General features: G+C 34.6%; 1 protein-coding gene across 3 annotated transcripts; it reads right to left on the bottom strand.

The window, feature by feature from the left end:
* Window positions 1-56: 56 nt before the first annotated feature.
* DCUN1D5 (defective in cullin neddylation 1 domain containing 5) lies at window positions 57-25416 on the bottom strand. Of its 3 annotated transcripts, XM_090265808.1 has the most exons (8): window positions 25022-25416; window positions 22923-23014; window positions 18485-18555; window positions 17979-18070; window positions 6485-6593; window positions 6293-6397; window positions 4499-4601; window positions 57-3028 (listed from the first exon to the last, which is right to left on the bottom strand). In XM_090265808.1, the coding sequence occupies exons 1-8, from the start codon at window positions 25105-25107 to the stop codon at window positions 2973-2975; spliced, it is 714 nt and encodes a 237-aa protein (XP_090121934.1). In that variant the 5' UTR covers window positions 25108-25416; the 3' UTR covers window positions 57-2972. The 3 variants fall into 3 exon arrangements, with proteins under 3 accessions (XP_090121934.1, XP_090121935.1, XP_090121936.1); XM_090265809.1 differs by lacking the exon at window positions 22923-23014 and having other exon boundaries at window positions 25022-25085; XM_090265810.1 differs by lacking the exons at window positions 17979-18070; window positions 18485-18555; window positions 22923-23014.
* Window positions 25417-26760: the final 1344 nt, after the last annotated feature.

Genomic DNA, 26760 nt, shown 5'->3' with positions numbered 1-26760 from the left:
AAACCCAAATCAACAAAGCCTAGACATTATACACAAAAATACTACCAATGCCGAAATGGTTTTATCAAGAATTTTACTTGCAGCATTTAAAAAACAAGAAATCATTAGACAACAGAAGACAAACATTGTAACACAGACAGTTCAGCATACAACCATACACCATTTCTTATGGTTGTTTAAGGTAACACTATGTTACCTGAATTCTTCGCAATTACCTAAGACTACCAGGCCTTGTTCAAACTACTAACTCCGAGGGGTAGGGGGGAAACTCCTCCATCCTCTCACAGCTGAGAATAAACACCTGACTCTACTTTCTTTAAGTAGTGTTATTACATTTGCATGCTATTTTATAAGCAGCAAGTTGTTTCCAATTATAAAGCACCATTGAGTATTATATCCCCTACAAAGAAATCCTAAAAATTTTACAACAGGAGTCCTGGAAACTCACTTTAAGCTAATTAAACAAGATCCAGAACATTTAGAAGACTTCTTTTTTATACCACAGGCTCCTTAATCCCGCCCTCTTTAAGTTTCCCAATAAATTAAATGCTGCTCAAATATAAAATAAGAAAGTTATGACAAGAAGAGACAAGCACACATCCTGACTGATAAATGAGGCAAAGTAATTTTGCTTCCAAAGTGAATGTTATAACTCTAAGGAGTCTAAGAGAACAAGGAGCAAGAGAGTAAAAGCAAGCATGGCCTGGGTAGGATTAGGCTCTTGACTTAAGGGAAAAAACTAAGTTTCATTTTAGTTTTCAGATTCAAAAAGTCTTAAAGTTATCTCTAGATAAGTAAGTGAGTAGTTTCATATTTTTTAAAAGGTCACCTATATAAGTCTTAAGTGTTTTTGTTGTTGTTGTTGTTGGTTTTAACTCAGATAGTGAAGATGACAAAGACAAAAACATTACGATTAGTTCAGGCTATAAAATGACAACTTGTAAGATTTCACTTAAATTATATGTTCTGGAATTAAGCAAAAACGGGCAACATTCTTCAAGTTCAGCAGTTGTGCCTTGGAGAGAAGAATCAAATTATAAAGATTCAAATGTTTACAAATCTAAATGCTTTACTTATAATAAAGTTGATATTAAAATATCAATTATAATGCTAAATCATAACACTGTTGGTATGCTCAGTCCTAGTAATTCAGTGATTCTAACACTTAAAAAGTTGTTTTCCACTATAACATCAATGTTTAACAAAGTAATTTCATTAAGAAGGCAAGTAAAACAGCAATAATTTTCTTCCAGCTTATCAACCAAAAAGCAAACAAATCATAAAAAATCTTTAAAATGCTATTCTCCCTTAAGTGATCAATACTGAAAATCACTTATTAAATTCACCATCAAAAATTAACCTTCACCCTAACTGGTGTGGCCCAGTGGATTGAGTGCTGGCCTCTGAACCAAAGGGTCACTGGTTCAATTCCCAGTCAGGGCACATGCCTGGATTGCAGGCCAGGTCCCTAATTGAAGGCACACGAGAGGCAACCACACAGTGATGTTTCTCTTCATCTCATCTCTTTTCCTTGCCTTCCCCTCTCTCTAAGAATAAACAAAATCTTAGCACCCCCCCCCAAAAAAAACCCAGCAAATCAACAAAACCCTGACATTTTATCTCTGAAATATATATTTTTTAATATCAACCTCCACCTTAAATTCCAACAGAAATAGCCTTATGGAAAAGTATTCTATTTACTTCTCTCCACTCATACAATGAAACTAGAAATGTTATTGAGGTTGTGACTGGACTATTAAATGTGGGCAGTTTTCTTAACTGGGATATTGGATGGTTTGAAAGGAATGCACATACAACAACCCTGCTGCTAGTCCAAAAAAGGGTTTTTATGTGAATTAGAAAAAGCTGTCCTTTCCTCAAAACATTTAATTGCCAAAAGTCAGGAAACTGTGATAATTAGCAATACCGTGATTGTAAAAATGTAAACAGTACCCTTGAGTTGTGTGTAATTATGTTGAGTTCTCTCACAGTTCCTTATTCTATTGCCTTCTTTTCCTATATATATATATATATATCTTAATTAAATCCACAAAATCAGATCTAAAGTTCTTTTAAGGGGGAGAAAAGAAAAAGAGCCCTTAACACAACTCCCTATAATCACAAAATGACAGTTAAAGGGATACATATGCCACTAATAACAATAATGATGATATAACTTCAATATTGACCTTCATTCTCTCATAAGGCTGTCTGACTTGTCTGATTCTGAGACCATTAATATATGAGCCTTGCTCTTTCAAATATAAAAGATTCTTTTAAAATGATGGAATAGAGAAAACTAAAAATTCACATTAAGAATATACATGGAATGCTGATTTATGCTTATTGATAATACTAGTTAAAGGTTGGAAAACAAAATGATTGGACCATTTTTTCAATTCTAAACTTATAGAGTATGTGCATCAATCCTTGGCAGCTTTCACAGAAAACCAGAACTAAAAGTTGGAACACTTCCAATGTCCAAAAATGTACTAACTGCTTCAGAATATTGTCCCAGAAGTCAAGGTAAATAAATATTCTTCCTAACTGAGCAGAGATGAAGACATTAAGCCGTACCATCAGCAGACTACATTGCCAAATAAAATTCCACAAATTAATGGTGGAATTAAGAATTAAAACATACAAAAATAAATACCACTCTGACACTCAAGGGACATCTTCACATTAAGGCCTTTATCACAAATCTCAATCTTTATTGTTCTGAAATAAATGTAGTAAACATAACTCAAAACAAAAACTGCAACATTCAGTCTCAGAAGAGGTGTGGTACAAGGCCCATCACATGTAACAAGAAAACTTCCCTTAAAAAAATTGGAAAAAAAAAAAAAAGTACTATGAGAAGTCTTTCATATGAATAAAAATGCACCCTTTGGATTCTTTCTTCATCATCTCATTTAGCTTGTATACACATAGGAATCAAAAGGTTTGCACTTTCTTCACAATAGTTCCTGCTATGATGTTTGACGAACTTTTTGCCATTCAACAAATTCATCAAGAAGAACAGGCCCTAGAAATAAAGAAACAATCTTTGTTAGAATTCAGTGACCTCTTCTCTCTGTAAGACAAACTCCTCATGAGCTCTGTGATGACAATAAGGAACTGACCCTTCCCTTTTTCACATGTTGTGCTTCCACCCTCCCTCTTCTACTTAATGGTGCTGTCTTAGCTTTTTCTTTCTTTCTTTTTTTTTTGATATGAGACTTTTTGCATAATGGGTATCTGTAGCAACTTCTTTCTCAAGTTTTAAGTGTTTCATGAACTCTCCAATAACTAAATCAATATTAACCTTTCCCTTTTTCCAGCTGCCCATAGAATTTGCCATTTAATTATTAAACAATATGGAAAGTGTTAAATGTAGTATTTCTATGTTACTTCACCAAGAAGTATGCGAGCTTATTGAAAGGGTAACCATATTAGAGACTTACACAGTTCCAGTAACAGGACCTAGTATAAATCTAAACACAAAGCAAGTGCCTAATAAATACCTGATATAAGAACTAAAGACATTTTTATAACTCAGGGGGCTCAAACTCATTTACCTACAGAAGCCAACCAGACAGGCAATTTAAACAAGCTCACTCTGTAGTTTTTAAAAAATTTTATTTGATTTTATTTTTATTGTTGACACTATTACAGATATCCTCCATTTCTGCCCTCTTCACCCAGCACTTCCCCCGCAAGGCTTCACCACACTGTTGTCTGTGTCCATAGGCTAAGCATATATGTTCTTTGGCTAATCTCTTCCAGTTCTGCCCCACCCTCTCCCTTCTGAGATCTGTAAGTCTGTTCTATGGACCCATGCCTCTGGTTTTATTTTGTTTGAAAACTCATTGCCACAAAGAAATGTGACTGACCTATTTTTCTTAAAATGAACCACTATGTGGTAGTCTCTATTTTCCTCCTGCTTTTGATAGACTGTAAAATAAACAGCAAACAGGCACAATAATAAATGGCAACTGAAAAGCAACCTAGTTTTAGAATAGGAGCAAAATGGAAAGCAAGTCCAACATAAGCCAATACTTGGAACTAGCCACTAATCCTATGACAAAATACAGGTACAGTTTCGTGAGGTTTTTTAAAAAGCTTTCAAGTTAATATAAGCTTTTTCTATTACAGCTGATGTTTTGTTTTCCTATTTTTTAAATACATGAATATACTTTTCTTCCATAGAAAAATGCCAAGAAAGGCAGAAATGAAGAGTTTTAGTTTCTAGATACAGAAATAATTTAAATTAAGCTTTAAAATGCTGTTACTAAGAAATCAAAAATATTTCATTCATCAGCACAGACTTTATAATATTGCTCAATCTAAGCTCTCTGCCTATCTTCTACACCTGCCTCCCTCCCTACACTTCCCACATGATTGAATAATAAAAGTTACTGTTACAAAGTTTAAATCCCTTATGGCAATGTTACACAAATGCATATTCTCATTTAATAGTTTAAAATTTTTTATTTTCATAGGGAAACATACTTACAAGCACCGTCTTCATCATAGTTACTAAGATCAGCATGGACTGTTCTGCTGAATTCTAATACATTGTACCACTGATCTTTGTTCATAACACGATACTTTGATTGCTGAGGAAAATAATAACAAATATTTGGGTTATAGAACAAGCGTTATTTATTAGGGCTTGACTTCAATAAATTTAATTATAATATATTTTGTAATTTTGTCATTCCTAAAACATTTATTCCTCTTTTAAATTATTTGTGTATCTAAGAGAATCCTCAGGGGGCATTTACATTTTAATGCCACAAATTTATTTTTTCCTTTATCTTTCTTTCATTTTTGAAGAATAACAAGAGCATCAGGGTACTAATGAAGTTTTTACCTGTGTATATACTTGTGTGACCACAAATGAGATCAAGATCCACTATTTCCTACATCCAGTAAGTTCCCTTCTGCTGTCTCCCAGTAAGTTATTTCTTTGAATGAGATTTACTGTTTAGAAACATTTTGAAGTTGGCATCCTTGGAAGCAATGGAAAGACTACAGGCATGGGTTCAAATCTCACTTTTGACACTTAAATAAGTGACCTTAGGAAAGTTACTTAACAGAAGCCATCTCCTCATTTGCTAATGGGGATTAAGTTTAATTCAAAATGGTGTTCTAAAGATTTAAAAAGATAGTATGTCAAGCACCCTCCACTGGATAACAAGTATTTCAAAACATTTAGTCCTCTCAGTTCCTTTTAGAAATGAATATTTCTATATTCAGTTATATTTATTTTTGCAAAAACTACTAACAGGAGGAAGGTTGATAACATCCATTAAAAACATCTACTTCGTTAGGCTGAAAGATTTAAACGTGCACAAACCACTCACATAAGATCTTTTCATACCTTTGTCTCCTATCACAAGCTTTAAACAACATACTCTGGAGAACTTGCTATGATAAACAATCAGCTTTTTTAGAGATTATTTTCAAAGGAAAAGTAGAAGGGTGTGTAATTCAAAAGCTGGTGAGAACTATACAAAGTCAAAAAATTAAAAACAAAAGACACTGAAACTTAAAGGGCACAAAACCAGATAGAAAATGAAAGAAAGCAATGGAAAAAAAGAACAGTATCTTTTTACAACCACTGCCTATAGTAGATAAACCTTTTAAAAGAATACTTTCTTCATAAATTCAGCATACATTTTTAGTAAGCAGTACATTTAAGTACACCATACAGCCACCCTCATGTTTGTGGGCGTCAAATATTAAAAGCTTTATTCGAATTCTTTAGATTGAGTCTAAGTGAACAGTTCTATTACTATAACTGGTTCTTACACGGATTTCAGTCTAAGACCCTGTGCAACACAAAGATACCTGATTTAAAAGCTTGAGATTTGTGTACTCTCATCAATTTTCTCCTGCCAAAAGCCTAAGAAACTACTATTGTATGAAGACTGTGTGAAAATTATTTCTTGAAGGTTTTTTTTTAAAACAGATGGCAGGGGGCATACAAGAGATAGAATTAAAATAACTATCAATGGGGGAAAAAGTGGGATAACCGTAATAGAAAAACAGTAACTTTAAAAAAATAATAACTATGTCAATAAAAATGAAAAATAACTATGTACAGAATATATTACTGAACATAAACTTGTGTCTAAATATGACAGCAGGTATGTACATATCTTAAAAGAAATTTTCTACTAAAACAGATTTTTTTGAAGCGCAGTATTAAAAATCTATTTGTTTTTTTCTCAATTAAAGGTATATTGTCAATCAGATTAAATTTTAAAGTAACACTTTGAAAGTAAAAAACAAAAATACGTACCTCCAGATACTGATAAAATACTGAAAACAGTGGCCATGTCCTCCCAAGCAGAAGAGCTAACATAGATTTAGCAGTATCAATATCTAGGCTTCTCTGATCTTTATCCTAAAATATTAAGTAAAAATATTTTCCTAAGTGTGGCCTCAAGATTAAAAAAATATTAACATTACAAAACATGGATACTTCACTTACCCTTGCAAAATCAAAGGCATATCTGTAGATATTCTTAAACGAAGAAATATCATTCAAATGTGAGCGCAAAAAGTCAAATTTGTTCTGTAACTTTTCTGTGCAGTCACACCTTAAATTTAAAAATCAAACAGATTACATAATCAAAAACATTAAATAAAAGCACCTTTAGAAACTCTGAAGGAATGCATTAAGAAAAAAAAGTGAGAGCAATATAGTTGTTTAGATTTTAAATTCTGATTCAAAATTCAGTGCAACAAACCTGTTGCCTTATATATACTAATGCAATAAAAGAGAAAAATAAAAACAAAAACAAAAACCCAAGAAACCAATTAAAAGTTCATGCCACTATTCTTAAAAAAAAAAAAAACAACAAAAAAACTCAATCTAAAACTCCAATAAGTTAAAAATGTCTCTTAAAAAGAGATGTATTAAAATGTGCTTTTTACCACATAAAGTTAGCAAATGATAGAACAAATGAAATTAATCAGGCCTCTGTCACAAATTTTATTGGAAAGTTCTTAGTCACTAGCTTGGTGAGAGATAAGCAATGGGTAGTTTTAAAAGTTTAAGATATTGCACTGAGGAAATTATTACATTATATTAGTGGTTCAGTCATAAATTCAGATTCCTATATTTTTAGTGAACAAAAAAGTTAATGAAAATCAGTGGCAGCACCTGACTTCAAATAAGTTACTTATATATGGCAAAAGAATGCAAATAAATTATACATGTTACTTCTAAAGATAAGACATTAAATACAAGAAGCTAAATAAATGGAATGCTCAAAATCTTTACTGACTCTCTCACTGGGTTGACATATTCCACTAATAGCAAGAAGCAAAGTAGACAAAGCCTTTCACAATTGGCCCAAATATCCTGTCGCATCTCCTGCCAGGTCCCAATATCTTTACGGTGCTATAGTTATACATCACCATACCCAAATGCCAGAACGATTGCTTTAGTACATATTACCTGTCCTCCACCTGAAATGCTGTTCCAATGTTTTCACTAAATATTACTCATCAAAACCTCACATTTTGTCATCTCTGTTACACAATCTGACTCCCTTCAATCAAATTAGTTCTGCCATCTACTGTGATCCACATTTATTTCACTCAAAATTGAATTTTAGTACTCATCATGTAGTACAGACACCCTGCATTTTCAGTTTTAACTAAGATTTTCACTATTCCAAATCAATAATGTGATGTGTGGCAACTTATTATGGTATTAAGGTGTAAAAATTTTGAATAAATTTCTAATGTTGTTTAAATCTTGCATTCCTAGAGTAAGCCAAATTTGATGGTGTTACCAGTTAACCCACTGCTAGATTTTTTTTGCTATGTTCCTAAGGGAGACTGGCTTGTAAATTTCATTCTATCACACTCTACCTGCTAGTTTTGATAACGAACTTGTAACATAAGCCTCAGAAAAATAAAATAAATATTATCCTTTCTTTCGAAAAAGTTTACTGAACACTGGAAATAGCATTTGTCTAAATTCTGGTGAAAAACCACCTGAGCCTTTTCATTGGGGGAAGAAGCCTTTTAACCACTAAGTCAACCTTTTTAATGGTTATTGGACCATTCAGATTTTCCAGTTCTTTTTCAATCACTTGTGGTCATATTTATATACTTTCTGATACTTCATTTCCCACAATTTTATTTAAATGTTGATTAAAATAATTTATAATAACTTCTAATATGCATTGCATTTTTCATGGGAATGTAAACTAATATAGCAACCATGGAAAACACTACGGAGGTTCCTCAAAAACTCAAGAACACAGTTACCATATGATCCAACACCCCTCTTCTGATACACAAAAATTTGAAAACATTTATTCCAAAAGATGCATGTATCCCTATGTTCATTGCAGCATTATTCACGGTGGCAAAGACATGAAAACAATTTTAGTATACGGTAGATGATTAGATAAAGAATGTGTTATCATACATACAATGGAATACTAACCAGTCACAAAAAAAGATGAAATATTGCCATTTGAGGATCAAAACACAAGCTACAGGGTGGGAAAAATTATTTGCAAGCCACATATTCAATGAAGAGCTTGTATCTTGCATACAGAGAAAACTTCCAAAAATTATCAGTGAAAAAATTATCCACTGTCTCAGCCTCTCTTTCCTATTTTCCTCAGATACTGTAGGTCACTGATTCTTACCTCCTTTATATTTATCTCTACTGTAGCTCATTCATTGAATTTTAAATCTTTCATATTATTCACTTTTAGAAATTTAACTATTTGATATCTGATCATCTGAGACCATTCCTCTTCATACTTTAAGCCCATTAAAAGTAGTTATTTTATACTGACATTGTCATTATTCAAACTACTAATCTTAAAAGAATCTGTCTGAAGTTTAAGATCTTTTTCCCAAATGTTCAGTGATTTTTTTTTTAAATTGTTGTTAAATAATCACTGAATCTTTTTCTGCAGACATTGAGGCTTCTGATTAAAATGCATTCTTCTAGCCAAGATGGAGGCGTAGACAGACATGCTGCATCTCCCTCCACAACTAAAAAGGAATACAACTACCTCAAAACTAGAAACAACCAGAAGTTCTAGAAAATCAGACTGCATGGAAGTCCTGCAAACAAAGATATAAAGAAGAAATATTCATCCAGACAGGTAGGAGGGGCGGAAAGGACACGGTGTGGTGGCAGCAGCAGGCCGGCAGAAAGCGCAGTCAGGTATTTTAAAGTCAGGAGGGACACCTGCGGAGCGTTACCAGCTCCTCACCGGACCTCGCAGCTCACTGTCCCAGCACCTGGGAAAATCAAGCCTCATTGCTTCTGATGTGCAGACCAGTGGGTGGAGGCAGAAACTGCCAGTCGCTCAACAGCGTCCGCTTGTTTAAAAGGTCCTCATAGTCCTAGAACATCCGCAGGCCCACCCACTCTGGGAACAACGGCCAGGGCAACAGCTAGAGGGGTGCCAGTCCGGTGCAGAAGTGGGAGAGGTGCCTGGAAAAGGGGCAAGTGCTGGTCAGGCGGCACTGTTCCCTCTCGGACCCCTCTCCCGCATACAGCGCCACAACGTGGTGAAACAGGCCGCCCTGTACTGATGAATCCCTAAGGATACACCCCTTACAACGTCACAGGAGTGACAGCTCTACCTGGGACACGGAGGCAAACAAACACAGGAGCCTGTCAGAATGAGGAGACAAAGAAGTATTGCCCAAAAGCGGGAACGAAATCAAGATTCCAGTGGGAGAACTAGGTGACAAGGAGATAGCCAACCTAACAGATGAGGAGATTGACAACCTAAGAGACGAAGAATTCAAAACACTGGTGATAAAGATGCTCACAGGCTTGACAGATATGTTTGAGTATGGCAAACGCATAAGAGAAAAAGTGAAGGCTATGCTAAGTGAAACAAAGGAAAATCCACACCAAACCAATGGTGAAGGGAAGGAAACTGGGGTTCAAATCAGTGATTTGGAACATAAGGAAGAAAAAAACAGTCAACCAGTGCAGAATAAGGAAGCAAGAATTGAAAAAAATGAGGAAAACTTCTCAAATTTTGTGAAGGAGATGGACATACAGGTCCGGGAAGCACGGAGGATTCCGGGCAAGCTCGACCCAGAGGGGACCACACCAGGACGAATCATGATTGAGATGCCAAAGGTGAAAGATAAAGAGAGAGGCGGAGAGTTGCCTACAGGTAGGTGCCTATAGGACTATCAGTTGATTTCTCAGAGGACACTTTGCAGGCAGGAAGGGACTGGCAAGCAGTATTCAATGTGATGAAAGGCAACCTGCAACCAGGACTACTGTATCCAGCAAGGGTATCTTTTAGAATAGAAGGGCAGATGAAGTGCTTCACAGACAAGGTGAAGCTAAAGGAGTTCACCACCACCAAGTCATTATTATACGAAATGTCAAAGGGACTTACTTAAGAAAGAAAAAAGAAGATTAAAACTATGAACATTAAAATGAAAACAAAGTCACAACTATCAACAACTGAATCTAAAAAATAAAACCAAAATCCAACAAAGCAAACCAGAATAGGAACAGAATCCTAGGTATGGGGGTCATTTGAAGGGTTATCAGATGGGAGGGGAAAGGGGGAGAAATGGAGATATGCTGCAGGGATTAAGAAGCATAATCTATTGGTACAAAATAGACAGGGGGAAGTTAAGAATAATATAGGAAAGGGTGACACCAAAAAACTTTCATGCTCAACCATGGACATGAACTAAGGGGGATGGGATTGCTGAAGGGAAGGGGGGTACTGGGCAGAGGAGAGGAAAGGGGAAAAATACTAGAACTACTGTAACAACATAATCAATAAAATACTTTTAAAAAAATGCATTCTTATACAGAACTACTTCCATTACACATATAGGACTACTACCTACCTGGGATAATTCTAAAATACATCTTTACTTGTGTCATACAAATAATGAATTTCATTCCTAAACCTGTGAGACGAAGACCTTTTGACTAGTAATTCTCTCAAGTTGAAGCTCTTCTAACTGTACGCGAAACCAAGCCAAAGCAACCAAGCTATCAACTGGGGAGGTTTAGCATTAATAATCTAATGTGCGAATTTCTGTTCTGATTCCAATCCACTCAGAACGTGCAATTTGTCTCCTATTCTCAACATGCAAGACAAAAAGTTCATAGCCAGACCCTGACTAGGAACAGGTGTATCCTCAGAGAAAATGCCAGTTCCATAGATCTCTATGAAATCATCACCTCTCGTCATTTATGGCCTGATTATTTGCCTTCATTTTCAGTCAAGTCCAGGTATACTTTTTAAAAGATGTTTTAATATTTCATCCAACATTTAAGTGTTTCACATGAGAAATGGTCTCTGCACATTTAGACTGCTATACTGCCAAAAACGGAAATCAAAATTTGGGTAAGTTAACTTTTGTGTAAGGCCTAGGTCCTTACATATTGATGAATGTACAATGTGTTTCATGCAGAAACAAGAAAGATTCTTATTATTTATTAAAAATTCATACTATTTCAATAAGTGGCTTCTACTAGTGTAAAAATTCTTCATTAAGGGAAAAATAAAGCTTTAATGGAAGTGTAAATGCAGTTTTAGCTTGTACCAGAAGGATATGCAAAAGAAACAAATTCTCAGGTTATATGCTACTATAACCCTGTTTGAAAATTTGCACATGAAGTCTTCTAGATCTCCAGAGTTATCAGTTGAGAATTACATTTTCATCAATTAGTTAGACGTACTCCCTTCCTTGTTATGATCTATCTTAAGAAGGAGATTCACTGTCTTTGTAGCTTCTTGAAGCAGTGCTTTTCACACTTTTTTAGTAATGTGGTTCATATTTTCACGCAAAATCTCAAGCATAATTTTATTAGACTTGAAATTCAGGGGGGCAAAAACTATAAAGGATGCCTCCTCTCATTACCACCAGTTTAAAAATCATTCTCCTACCATAACACAGAGCCTGGCATAAAGAAGCATTCAAAAAATATTTGTTAAATAAAAATATGAATACCAAAAACAAACCACGAAGTATATAATTTATTTATCTGATTATAAGGAGTTTCAAAATTCCTACCTGCGGCAAGTTTAGTGAATAATTGTAGTTCAAACAAAATTGTAAAGTGAATAAAGTGTAGCAGGCAAGTCACTAAGGAGGTAAGAATCCAAGAAATCACAATCTTTTCCAAGTATTTTACATTCCATAGGTATATAAGGAAATGGTATTACTTAGGATGTGATCATAAGCTTAAGACAGAGATAAAAGTGAAGAACAAATTTTTAAGTCAAAGAGTGTTTAAAATTCTAACTTCTCCACTTGCAGCCAAGTGGTTTTGGGCAAACTACTTAATCTTTTTCAGTCTCAGTTTCCTCATTAAAAACAGTATGTTAATAGGCAATCCATAAGATTAAATGAGCACACATATGTTAAATGTTTAGCACAGTTCTGAGTGTGATAAGCTCCCTTTCAGGAAATATGGTGGCTCTCTTCAAACTATTTCATACCATTCCTCATGATCTATCTAAATCTTAAGCAGTAAATGAATCTAATAGAATAACTTACAATTAATGTTTTATACTTGAAGAGTGAAAAACTAGGAGCACAAACGTCCACATCTGTAACCAACATCATAGAGACAATGAACAGACCTAGCAAAACCAGTGGACATACCCAAGCAGTCACTACCACAATCCTTACATTTAATCTAGCCTGAAATAAACTCAAAAGAATTAATGTCAATACAGCAGCCCCTTGCTATATCGCAGCCTCACTTTATCGCGGGATTTTTAAAAATATCATATTTAATTATTTATTGCATATTTTTCGCTATATTGCGGGATTTTGCGGTACTGTATACGTATGTTGTTAAAGGTATGTAGGTTGAAGAGTGTAGAATAAATGTAAGGTTCCTACTTCGTGGGGGGGTCTGGAACGTAATACCTGCGATAAGGGAGGGAATACTATATCTCATAACTTGGTTAAGTTTAGAAAGAATATTTCCCCTGAACTGAAAAGAAATAATGAGTACTTAACTATTATGTCATGGAAAGCAAAAAATAATTTTCCTGAATAACAAAAAACCACACAGATTTTAGGGAACACAAGCACAATATGTTAGCACTCCACAGGCTACTAAGGCTACGGCAGTTAAGAGTAACCGAAGATGGGTTTAAATTTCAACATTAGGACCTGGAAATCGATTTCCTGAGCACAGGTATCCCCGCCTTTCGAAAGTTTTCATTATGCCACTTTGCTTTTCTGAAAGACCTACACAGTACTATTTGTTTTCAATAACCGAAAGAAATACAAAGGGGATTTTTGCTTTTAAGAATTAGCCAGTATTTGCTTCGCAGCGATACTTTACAGAGCTAGCATGCACCCCAAGCACCGCCACCAAGCTCCTTCCCCAGGAATTACACTTACTCAGTATTAGATTGCCATCGTGCGTATGTGACTTGACCACTTATTTGTGCTTTATCTTGACTTAATTTGTGCACCCACCCTTAGGAAGATGTGCTAAGGTATCAGAAAAGTCTAAAAGAGTTCATACAGTGTTAATGCTTAGCATAAAACTCGACATAAATAAATGTATTTGGTGTGACTTGGTAGGTTATTTAGGGGAACTAGAAATGCTCAAAAACTTTTCCATATAAATTAATGGTAACTGCTTCTTTACTTTATGCCATTTTGACTTCCAAAAGGTTTCACAGGAATGCTTTACTTTTGGATAGCAGAGTAACTTGTATTGAGAGGCTTTCAAATTTCTGCTTCATTAGAGACCATCAAAAGAAATTCTCACTTATGTATTAGATCTAAGTGAGGTTCTCTTTCTTAATCAGTAAGTCCCAATAAGTACACTCTGACAGTGATGTGTGAAAGGAAAAATTTTATTCACAAAGTTCTGAATTTAGAACTTTCTCTGAATCAGGTCTATTGACCAGAAGAATACAATTCACCTCTGGGGGAGAAGGGTATTTGGAATTGTGGAGGGAGTGCATTTTACAATTGTTATGATGATCCTGGGGGAGAGCAGAAAGAAAGCATACCAATGGCAATGAGTAGTTAGACCCAAAACCCTCAACGAATGATAGTTACATACCACACATACCATAGCATCCCACATACCTCACTCTTCCACACCCACCAAAAAAATCATATAAATGTTCCCTAGTCCTCACTCCCATCAAGAAAGTCAAGCTAGACCATGACCTTTAATCTCAATTTCCGGAGCTCAATATGGAGACCATATGGTATACAGCTTGAAACCTACTGAAAGGCAGCTTAGTTACTAACCATTCTGGTCAGATGCTATCTTCTTCCCTCTTTAATCAAGTACAGACTTTGCAAAGTTCTATGCTCAGTTTTCTCCATCATGGTATTTCACCCTTCTTCCAACACCAAAGCTAGCAGATACGAGAAAAGTTCTCCACTCTTAATTTGCAAGTATCCGTGGAATATTGAATCCATAAATGCAAAGAGAAAAAGATCTATATACAATATTTTGTGTATAGCAAGCAGCATATATGCAATTATGGGGATAAGGACCACAGTTTTCATAAAGTTCTCAAAAGAATCTATGACCTTAAAACATTAAAACAACTGCTCTATTGAAAACTATCAAAAATTTCTGATGGTTTCCCAAAATTTGTAACATATGCTTTAAACTCTCAACATGTTAGCCAAAGCCATCCATAATATAACCATTACCCAACTATCTGAAATTTAAACCCATTCCATCAATTTTCTTCATTTATCATTTGATTTTAACAACCAGACTATTTCCTTCAAACATGTTTTCCTTTCTCAAAGCTCTGATCACAATTTCCTCTTCAGAAACAGTATCTTCCTATATTCTCAACCATCAAAATCCTAATCATCTTCAAGGTCCAGTTCAAATGCCAAACTAACAGGTTCTGTCTATTCAGCTAAAATTAACTTTATGAGCAGTTCTGCTTTTATAGTATTTGGTATTTTTAATCTAGCACTTATCACATTCTACCTGCAATTATGGTTATAGTATTGTAATGCCCTCCTTGCCCTACTAGAATGTAACTAGAGGGCATGAGCCATATTTATGCCTCGGCGAAATCACCAGTAAGTGGTCCAGTATCTTATACATAATACAGGTGTTTAATATAAACATCTACTAAATTAAACCCAATTTGAAGAGAACTTTGAATATTATTAAACAATGATGAAAACTACAAAGAGCAAAATACTTAGAAAGAATATGGCAATTACATTCCCCTAAGCCATTCTAGTCTAATTATATACCAACTGAACCATAAATTCTTTCACACACAAGAGAACGACTATTTAGTTTTGAAAAGTTTGCATAAACAGGCTTAAAATAAATGAATGTAAAAAGAGTATTCTAAAAATTGTTAAGCATTATACAATTAGATTTCAATTAATCATGATTACTATAGTCCACTATCCTTGACCACAGTATATGTTTTAACTACCAGACTGTTTCTGTTCTTTAGCAGAGCTCTAGTAAAGTTTTTCTAAGGGTTAAAATTAATTAATTTGAAACAGCTGATAACTATACTGTATTCACATAATTTAGGAACCATCAAATAACTATGCCCAGGTTAAGTTAAATTCTAAAAATATAAGAAACCTATCAATGGAATCAAGTCTGTGAAGTTTTATATTTCATGATTATATGAAAACCAAATATACTAGACAATTATACATTTAAAAACTTAAACTTACATAGACTGCTTTGTCTCTCTTAAATTTTAAACTATTTTATTTCTAGCAAGTTTTTTTCTTTTTTCTTTTACAAGATTCAGGAAGTAATAAGACTTAGCCAGTCGACCCTGGAAAATATGGACTTGAACTGTGCAAGTCCACTTAGATACAAATTTTCTTCAATAAATATGTTGGAAACATTTTTGGAGATTTACTTACTACTATGAAGCAATTACATAGATTATACAAGGCTACCATAAAGCAATCATAATACTGCTTCTGTGTTATCAATACATAAATTATTATACCTGTAAATAAATATGAATTTTTCCCATTATCTTTTCGTTTCTGATATCTAGTGTAAGTAATACACATAAGATCCAGTGTTTTGTATCATATAAGACAGTTGACAAAGGTAGGACAGACAATTCATCTTACAAACCAACAACATAGTGTACGGTATGGAGAAATACAGTAATGTACAGTAAAGCCATTTTTTCTTCTTTTCTGTAGCTTTATTGTAAGAATATAGTATATAACTGACAAAATATGTATTAATCAACTGGGTAAGTTATCAATAAGGCTCCCAGTCAAAAGTAGGCTATTAATCAAGCTTTGGGGGAGTCACAGATTTTCAACTGCCTAACCCCTATGGTGTTCAAGAGCCAACTATATTTCATATAGCAATCTAGATCACAGGGTAAAAACAACTATTTTTGCAGTCAAGTGTGCTTACCTAATTTGTGTAGCTTTAAAGCTATACAACAAAGGGTTCTAGGCAGATGAACAGGAAATAATAAATGAATGAAACAGAAACCTCTAACACAATTTTAGGTGCTATACATTTGCTTTTATTTTGTATGGCTTGTTAACTGCCTATAGAAAAGATCTGCTAATAAAAGTATGTTCATGGGTTAGTCAAGGCCACATGCTGGTAATTATTCAGGAATAAATATTAGAAGTACTCTGTTTACATATTTCTGTTATACAAAGCTGATATATATTACATCAGGTTATGAAAAAACATAAAAAAATTTTTGTTTTGAAAATATACAAAGAATGTTAGCTGGAATATTAGCTGGACACCTTAATAACTGACAGAATTCAGCCTTGGTTATAAATATAAATACTATGATTTAAAAAGTTAATAATGGCTTTCCATTTTATAAAGAATGCTAACACCTATGCAAAAGAATGTACAAATGAAAGTACAGTCTGATAGAATGGTAATCGTGAAATTTAAATTCAGGTCCCAGCTCTGCCATAAAGGAGCTATGTAAACTTTAGCAAATATTTTCTTTACCTCTCTGAATCTCACCTATACATAATGGAAGAAAGAGGATTGATTTTATTTGGTTACATGAGCAAGGTTTTTACCTAAATATAATCTGTATATTAATGCTGGTTAAATTGGAGAATTACAAAGCATTAGACACTAAAAATTCAAATAGAAAAATTTAAGATTTTTATGAACACTTACAAATATTCACGTACTTCAAAATTTAAAGATGGGCAAACAAGGAGTAAAAAATAGTTAAATGCATTAATAAAAGCATAATCGGAACAGGGAAACATGACTAATAAATCTCCAGCTTTGGGACCAAAAATATAATCAATGATTCCTCTATTTTAGAATGTTGATAATTAGTAACCTCCTGCATGAACATTAGAAGCATGATACAAAATTACCACATATATTGCTGATTCTGAAACTAAGCCTTAATCAAATTATTTTTATAAAGAAGCAATTCTATAGCTTATGAATGTATATAAAGGCAGAATCCTAAAACTACTGTAAAATAGCTAAAAGTTGCAGAGGAGCCACACAGCATTAGTTTTGTTCTTTATGAGATTAATTTGGCAAAAAAGAATTAAATAAAGTGCCATACAACTCTTATCTTCAAATTTCATTTTTAGATCAAGTATAAAATTGAAGAGGAGAGAGGAAGCTCCAGAGTTCAGCAATGCCCAAAGAACAAACTCCTTATATAGCAGAATTCTATATTCAGAGAAGAAAATCCTTTATTGCTCAAACAACCTGTGAGTAAATCACTTTCATCATGGACCTCTAATTCATCCACCAAGAGTCAATAAATTTTAATAGGGCTGAACTGAGGTTCTTTCTTAGACAATATGAAAAACTGGGTAACTTCCATTTGCCAAACCAAAATACAATTTTGTCAATCCTAATGTAATAGATCACACAAATTTGATTATATAAAATGAAACCTTACTCCTGAAAATTACAAAGCACAAAGTATCAATTAAGATCTTCAAATAGCCCATCAAATTTGTTTTTTAAAAAAATATCTTACTGTAATGAAGTCATTCCCTTTAACCATTCTTCCTTGGTAAAAAATCCCATGCTTTCAGCCTCCAATTTCCACGCTAAAACTAACATAATAATCTGGAAAGAACAGAACATAAAGGATAGGGGGAAAGTCAGCATAGAGATAATCATGTCTATATTTATCACGGAGAGCATTTTTATACAACTATTTCCTTCTTTCAAATATTAGAGTACAATCTTTGGAATTATTAACTATAAAGAAATTTAGATGGACCAATTTCTTAAAAGTAAAAAGTTTGAACAGTTTCTGAATATAGAAATCACCCTCACTCTACTACAAATGACATTTGCATCAAGAAAGAAAACTCGTGCCCAATTTAAATTGATTTAAAATATCCTGAATAAAAATCTACAATAATAAACATGAAGACACAAAATCTTCATATAAAATTGAAAGTGTCCCAATTTTTAGAAATTTATGAATATGCCATATCCCACCTCTATCCCATTCTACTTAGAAATAAAACATACATTTTCAGGTTCAACACCAATGTCTTCACAAAATTTTTCCATTCCTTCTGGCCCTACAACTTCATCAGGACCTTCAAAGACAAAAATAATTTATATTTCTTATTGTTGTAATTTAGTATCAACATAAAACATAAGCCACTGTGCTAAAGGCGTCTGTGAATATACCATAACAATTCCACAAATAACTGAATTTCAATTTTGACATATTTTTGATAAAGTATATATTTTTACTACAGATTAAAATTTAAAAATTTTGAAATGTTCTTTAAATACATTGCAAAATAAAAGAAAATAAAAAATGAAGTAGCATTAATATCCATTATAAAATATTTATTGAGAGCCTTCTGTACAGAAAAATTTTGGCAATGCATAAACATATAGAAACATAAGAAGGCTTTAAGCTTCTTAGTCTATTAGAATGTGCCACTACCAAGCCACAATTTAAGATAATAATCAGAGAATATCTGTTTAATTACTGAAACAGAAGGCTATCCATTACCCTTTTGAAATATACCCAAATAAAATACTTTAATAAAAAGATAATACATATTATTAAAATAGTGACCTAGGAAATAACTACTTTCAATTCTAGAATAAGGTATTTTTCTTATTATCCTGCATCTCAAGCAGACAGTGCATCAGTTACGTCACTTAAATGTAGAAACAAAAGTTTAATCCTTCAATTAGCTTGTCTATTATTTGTCCAAAAATTAACTTTTTAATTTTTCTTTTAGTAATACTAAATATAAATCAATACATCAATTCTCATATTTTTGTGTTATCAGATTCCCAAAATATAGTAATTACATTATTGTTAGGTCTTTTTTGTGACTGGGTAAGATTAAAACAAATTTGTGACAACATGGATGGACCATGAGGGCATTATGCTACGTGAAGTAAGTCAGAGAGAAAAAGATAAATACCATATGATTGATGAACTTATATGTGAACTATATATACATTAAACACACACACACACACACACACACACACACAAACCCCAAAACCGAACTGACAAATACAGAGAACAGATTGGTGGTTGCCAGAGGAAAGAGTGCAGGATAGGGAACATGGGTGAAGGTGGTCAAAGGTACAAGCTTCCAGTTATAAAATAAGTCCTGGGATGTACTGCATAGGATAGTAACTACAGTTAATAATACTGTATTGTATACTTGAAAGTCATTAAAAATGTAGATTTTATAAGTTCTCATCATAAAGAAAAAATTTTTATAACTATGTGATGGATATTAACTAGAATTATTTTGTGATCAGTTTGCAATATACACATATATTGAATCATTATGCTGTACAACTGAAACTAATTTGTATTTCAATTTAAAAAGATTAAATCAATATGAAATGTGATAGAAATATGCTTACCACATTTGGCTTTAAAAACAGTTTTTAAATATTATTGTTGAACTAGCCAAGAGAAACTTGTTTTCCTTTCTTAAGGACTAAAACTACTCCAGCTTTATAAATTCTAGACTAAACCAAGGCTGCTCAGGTTGCATTTTACATCACCACCATTAGTTCACAAGAGCAGCATGAAGTTAATGTCCTTAGGTTTTTCTTAAAAGAAGAATGTAGCCAGCCAGTACGTGGCCACCATACTCTTGCAGTTTCCAAAGAGACACAGACTGCTAAGATAATGCGGTCTGAACCAAAACCCTTTTTAAAATTTTTTGGTATAAATAATTACTGCACTTATTTACGCAGTGAGGTGTTAGAAGATGAAGGGGCATGACAATTATAGAAAGCCTTCAATTCCTACTATATACCCAGAGGATTTTTTTTTTAATGAGAATGTGTTAAGTAATTTAAAAAGCACATAAATACAATAAAGCTGTTAAAAATATATCTGAATATGCATCCTTATATGTGGTTTCGATGAAAGTAAACATCAGATAAATTTATTAGAAGAAAACAAAGGGTTTTTTTGTTAGGGCACAATAGAAATATATTCTAAATTTTTCTATGCAACAAGAAAGCTGGCTTGCTCTTGAAGCTGCCATCATTAGTAATTAGAAGAGAAAGATGAAAAGTTATGTCCAGAAATATGAGTTACTTGTATGAAATAAAGCCTCCCTAGATACTGTGAGATTAGTGATTAAAATTAGAATAGAATCAAGTTAAATTATGTTATACTAGAATATATAACATACATATAAGACCTTTGTGTAAATGTTTAGTGGCTTTCCCAAAGTAATGCAAATATTAACAGATTTAAACCTAAAACAGGGTCATTACCAATGTTCTTTTCCCAGGTTGCATAATGTTAATTATTCTTCTTAAAACATACTTTTCCAATAAAACTACTCCCAGGGAGCTGAATTTTCTAACTTTCAGACCAAAACCGGGTTTCCAATCAATTTAAGAAGCTATGAAAATGATTTAGTTTACCAGCTGGGTACTTTATTTTCATTTTCTATGCTTTTGTTCAGTAATAGGCCCAGAACATCACTGAATTTTTGCTAATTTAAGTATCAGTCAAGATGAGAGGTCTTGTGAAAGGACAAAACCATCAGGCTTATCACATATGACCTATTATTATATTAACAAGGTTAGTGGTAAAATATTTTAAAACTAAAAAAAAAAAATCAGACGACTGATTTTTAATAAATAGAAAGAAATGTTCCCAGTTATGACTGCAGAGCCTAAAACCATGCCAGCCATAGTAGATAACCAGGAAATAAACTAATCTACATGAATGACACAGCACCTTCAACATGAGCTATACAGGTGCTATACTGGTAATTTTGAAACAGTACACAACCAGTAAATCTGATGCTGTAATACTATTACTCTTTTAATATTAGCTAACAGTTATTGAGTTCTGATTATATACTATGTACTGTGCTAAGTGTTTTATATGTGTGTTAAGCAAATTTAATCTAAGCATCAATTGTCTCATCTACACAACAGGGATAGGGATAACACTGCCTACTTAACAAAATGGTCATTAGGAAAAAGTTATATAATTAGCATAATTTTAAAAATAAGATAGCAATTATTATGCTGGCTATTACAAAAATGCTAGTATAGGAAACAAATGTTTAACTAATTATATTCTTATGCTACCCAAGAAAGTCCCTAAGAAGTTAAACAAGTATGCATAAATGGAAAAAAGAAAAAGACTAATTTTATGATATCTAGTAATCTTTTTAAGTAAAATAACATGAGTGACCTTTTGATTTTATATCATGCATAACAATAAAACTGGCATTTTGAATAATGGGTCAACATTTTAAATGGAGGTCAGTAATAAAATGAATTCCCTTCATTTAAATTCAGGTTAGTAGTTGTCTTGGGATGCCAGTAACAGCAGTTTTTCTGGTCTAGAAAGAATCTGTTCTGTTACTAAACAATTTTTAAATTATACTTTTGGGATCCCAACAGTTTACAGTTAGCCTAAACTTACATCTCAAGTTCAGAGTACACGTGAAACCTTAACTTGATTACACTACATAGAATACAATGACTGCATATACACTGTTTTATTTTAAACAAACACTGAGAATGATTATGATAAGAGGGGAAACACAGAGAGGTCGGTAAGAGGAAGGAAACAAGGCGAGAACAAAGAGCTTTAAAATCAATAATTTCAAAAGACCAAAAACATTCTAATGGAAAATTTCAGATATGCTTATGAAAAAGTTAGTAATAAATGGGAAACAAGTGCTCTGTTTCCTATTACTTGCCTAACACTTCAGCTTCATTCCTGCCTTAGATTTTCACCTCACCCTAGGCCAAAAGCTTTACTTACATCTACCACTTACAGGGTTTAGTTTGTTAGCTTCTTCAAGAAGCTTCCCCTGATTCTTTCAAGGTTGGGATACACAGTCCTCCTAAGAAATTTCATAGTGTATCTTCCTAATACAACTTTTATCGCATTGTATTACTATCATTCTATTTTTCATTTATTATTACATCTCTCAGAGAACTCAATGCCTAAATAGCAACACTTAAAGGGGGTGTTGTGCGATTATATGCCTGAGTTTTAAATCTTTTACTATGTCTCCTAAAAGTTTCAGAAAATGTCAGTTCCTGGTACAAAAACTTTCAAAAGAATATTGAAAAGAAAAATAAGAACTCTCTATAATATAAAATGTGTTTTATCACATACTATATGTTTTCCAGAATACCAACTCTACTTTAGCCAATAAACGTAAACCAAAAAGTGAATCTGTTTACAAACTGTATTAATAGTAAATGAGTTTCACCCCTCTCACTAAATAGATTCTGAATTATATATTTAAAGACCAAGCCCAAAAGGGCACCAAATTCTTAGCCTACCCACAATCCTCAGTCTTGACCCTGATCCCAGTGCATAGCACTAACACATAGCAGGCCTGAAATAAATAATTTGTTAAATAAACAAACCAAAAAAAAGGTTTTAAAGCATGTGACTGATATCTTCTTATATTATTTTCATTACCTGCATACTCATAAAACCAAGCCAGGCACTTCTTGCTTGAAAAATGTTCCTCTCCACTTATTAGTCTAGCAGGGGGTTGGGATCTGCAATAGCTTAGAAAACACACAAATGCCTAAGAATTTATCGTCTCAACTTTTAGTGAAAAGCTAAGTTCAATATGAACTATATGTCCATTCGAACTAAACCAAATTTTCATTATTTATTTAGCAGCTGGAGTTTCGGGGGGAAAAAGTGGAGTTAAGTATTTGCAATTTGATACAGTAGTCTATACATAAAAAGCTGTGGCGAACAAAAGCCAAATTCTACTTTGCTGTCAAATTACAAAAATTATTTCTCCAGATTTCGAAAGACCACACAGAATCCAACCTATTGGTCTTAATGCTGGACTGGTAATTGGGAAAGCATAAATCTTTATCAGGATTCTTCTGAATTACATGTAATTTATACCTGTATGTAATAGATATACATTTGAAAACAAAATTTTACAAAGTTTATTTTGATAATCTATATTTCAAAATAAAAGTACATATTCAGAGTTTTTATCATCTACCAAGATTAAATAGATATTTAAAGATGAAGGATGATTCAAGACCTAAGGGTATAATTAAATTCCACCAATTAAAAAACAACAGAAATTCTAAAAGTTAACATTAGTACAAATAACTGGGCCAAGCTATTTAATCCAATTCTACTTATCTTTTCCACAGTCATTTAAAGCTGGGAAGTTCATAAACTGCCTTTAGAATATTATGAACTTCAGAGAATCTTTTCTCCAGGAGCTCAAATAGTTACATTATACCACAATAACACAGAAATGCTATAACTTCTGCTATTGAGTAATGTGATGTAAAATACAGGTACCATATTTAAAAGTTTAAGTTGACAGAGCAAAGCATCACCTGATTCTAAGGACTGCTCAGCTAGTTTAAAGTGTTTAATTTAAATAATTTTGATACATTACATGCTTAAGGTATCTAGAATACAAAACTAATCTGCATGTTCCATAAAATTTTGAGCTAATGGAGTAACCATGTCAAATTCTAGAAATATATTTATTCCTAAACAGCATAATGATGGGGGAGGGAGGACCTGGATCAATTACAAAAAGGAAGATGCAGACTAAATAAATTACCTACCTCACATTTTAAACAAATCTCTAAGGAAGTTCTAGCATTATTTCCCCTTTATAACGCTGGCTACAGTCTTCTTTTAAAGGTAGCATCTGAAGTTGTCACACCAAGTGCCAACCACAGATACAATCGTCCAAGGGCACTCCATAAAGAGATTTCAAAAATCCACTTCTCACACCCAAATTGCAGTAATTTTCTGCAGCATACAATGATTGCTGTGATGCCTCAGTGACATGCTACAATGGGATCAAAGAGCTCTATCTACAGCTCTGCTTTGTTTTCTTTTTCTCCAAGAGGACAGAGTACAACAGCTCTCAATTATTAATATTTATATTGAGAGCAATTAGCATCCTGAATACTAGGAAGAAAATAATACGCATGGAGGGCCTTCCCAATTCGGCACATAGGGACGTGGCGCAGCCAGAGGCACTGTATTTCCAAAAAGGGGGGCTCCTGCGATTTAAAACACCTGCTGGGACCCTTCGGGTTAGGCTACTACATTTGGAGGCCAACTGCAACACGCGGAGCTTTCTTTTCTATCTCCCATGGAGGCTGTAAGGTCAAGATATCTCACGTTCTGCTCCTTTCTTCACTCTACAAAGAAATTCTGAAAGTGACCCTTTCGCAGATCTGTGCGGAGAGAAGGCGGAGGAGGGGTTAAGGGAGTAGGGGTAGGGGAAAGAGCGCGATTTACGTACGGGTTCCCGTTTCCCCACCCTCCAGGGCACGTAGACTCCCCCGCCAGGCGGCTGGGCTTGTCCCTCCACAGGCGCCAGAAAGCACACGCACCGAACACGAGGTGGAGTCCGGCGCAGGGCACCCGCGCGGTTCTGTGCCTACCACGTAGATTTATGGGGGTGCGGGGTAGCCACCTCTCTCCAGCTCGAGCCTCGGGGACGCCCGCCGTCTGCCTCCTCCTCTAGCCGTACAGAAAAGTTGGAAAAACTGAAGGGTGGGGGAAGGAGGTACCTGGATATTTTACACTTTTTGAGGCCTCCGTCGTCCGCTACTGCCGCTGCCACCCCAGAGGATTTTCTCTTCTTCTTCACCGGCATCTTCCGCCCTCCCCTGCAGGGCGGGCAAGGAAGCCGGGGAAGGGGGTTGCCGTCCTCTGAAGACTCCTCAGTGCTGGCACCGGGTTCCCACAGACAGCAGCAAGCGTAGGAACAAAGTCTCCAGCCCGTATCGCAGAGGCCCAGCCCGGCGTCCAGCCGCTTTTAGGTCTCCTCGCTTTTCTCTGCTTGGGACAGTGGAGGTCACTTCTAACTGGTGGACACTGCGGCTTGGTTACACCGCGAATGGAGAAAGCGGACAGCTCGCGACACCTCAACCAGACTCGAGAGCTAGAGGTTCAGCTTGAACCGGATGCGCCCCGCCAAGGGTCGGAAGTGACGCAGTGCCGAGCTGGTCGCCGGGAGGGGCGTGGCTCTGGTTGCAACCTACTAGCCGGCTCCTAGACAGAGCGATACTTGTACCTGCTGGGAGCGGGGGAAAGCGGGTTTTGTTGGACATTTGACCACCTTTGGTGGACATTTGACCACCTTTGGTGGTCCAGGTTATCTCGGCCTTTCTCAGGAAACTTCCACCCTGCCCTAATGCTGGTAAGTTACCTCCAAGAAATGTTTTATGAAACCACTAGTAGTCTGCAGTTGGCCTTAACAATAACCGGGTACAGTAAATCAAATTAAACTTCTGAGCTTTTCCATTCGTTAATCTCAAGGTAATTGTTACCACCCCTTAAAAATGCACATTTTCTTTGTGGGCCACGATCAGCCTTCCAGTCTTACACCCCTTCCTCGTCATCCTTGACCTCTTTCCCTTGTTAAAACTTAGCTTTACCATTTCTCACCTCAGACAAGAGACAGGTGGTCGCTGACCTAGTAAAAAGACATTTGGTGAACATCTGAGAGGCCTTCCTCCAAACTTTATTACCAAAAACACTTGTTAATCACTCCACCTTCACTTCTGTGAAAATACTTTTTATAAAGAAAGGTTGTTGCATCTAAAAATTAATATAGTAGAAAGTCGCTTTAGTCAATATTTATGTAAAGTAAGTTCACATCTGTAAACCAAAGTGTGAATTCAGTAAAAGTCCACGTGGTTCTAGTTAGATGACCTCCACCTTGGCACTCTCGTTTAACAACAAGGATTTCCTATTTCTTTAGTGCCATTAATTACTTGACAACACATATGATCCACACCAGGCGGATCAGTGCCAGTGACATGAAACTGAACCATCAGGAAACAATTTATTTTCTATGGACTTGAACCTGAGAGGATGTGGAGAATGAAGCCAAAACTCAGAAGAGACCAGAATCAAGCAGAAAGGCAGAAAAAACTACTTTATTTTTATGATAGAGGGCCTGAATCCATGATAGGCCCTGAAAATGTCAGTTACATAAACCATTAAACTATTTTGCTTATGCAGTTCTCTGTTACTTACCACTGAAACAATGTTGTGTAATTCTTCAACACAATTAAAAAACGCATGATGCCAAAACATCAAATCTGAAGAAGATCAAGTCTCTAAAAAGTGCCATCTATAAATAGGAACAGAAGATCTAAACTGTCTGAAAACCTTCAAGAAAAATGACCCAGATTATGCAACAAATTAGAGAGAAATTTTATATCAATCATTTTCCATATGTGACTCTTATGTGAATCTTGAACCCAACAATTTAAACTATATTATGACATTTATAGGACAG

This window comes from Furipterus horrens, unplaced genomic scaffold (genome assembly GCF_987537825.1).
Source record: "Furipterus horrens unplaced genomic scaffold, mFurHor1.1.pri manual_scaffold_2, whole genome shotgun sequence".
NCBI classification, from domain to species: Eukaryota; Metazoa; Chordata; class Mammalia; order Chiroptera; family Furipteridae; genus Furipterus; species Furipterus horrens.
The sequence above is the reverse complement of the archived record's forward strand: the minus strand, read 5'-3'. Positions and strand labels throughout refer to the sequence as shown.

Bases quoted from the DNA above. Each gene is read 5' to 3' on its own strand.
- DCUN1D5 (XM_090265808.1), bottom strand. From the start codon at position 25,107: ATGCCGGTGAAGAAGAAGAGAAAATCCTCTGGGGTGGCAGCGGCAGTA. The intron at 6,398-6,484 runs GTAAGTGAAGTA...TTAATATTTTAG, and splicing joins ATGCCTTTGATTTTGCAAGG to GATAAAGATCAGAGAAGCCT. The intron at 3,029-4,498 runs GTAAGTATGTTT...CTTTATTTCTAG, and splicing joins CTATGATGAAGACGGTGCTT to GGCCTGTTCTTCTTGATGAA.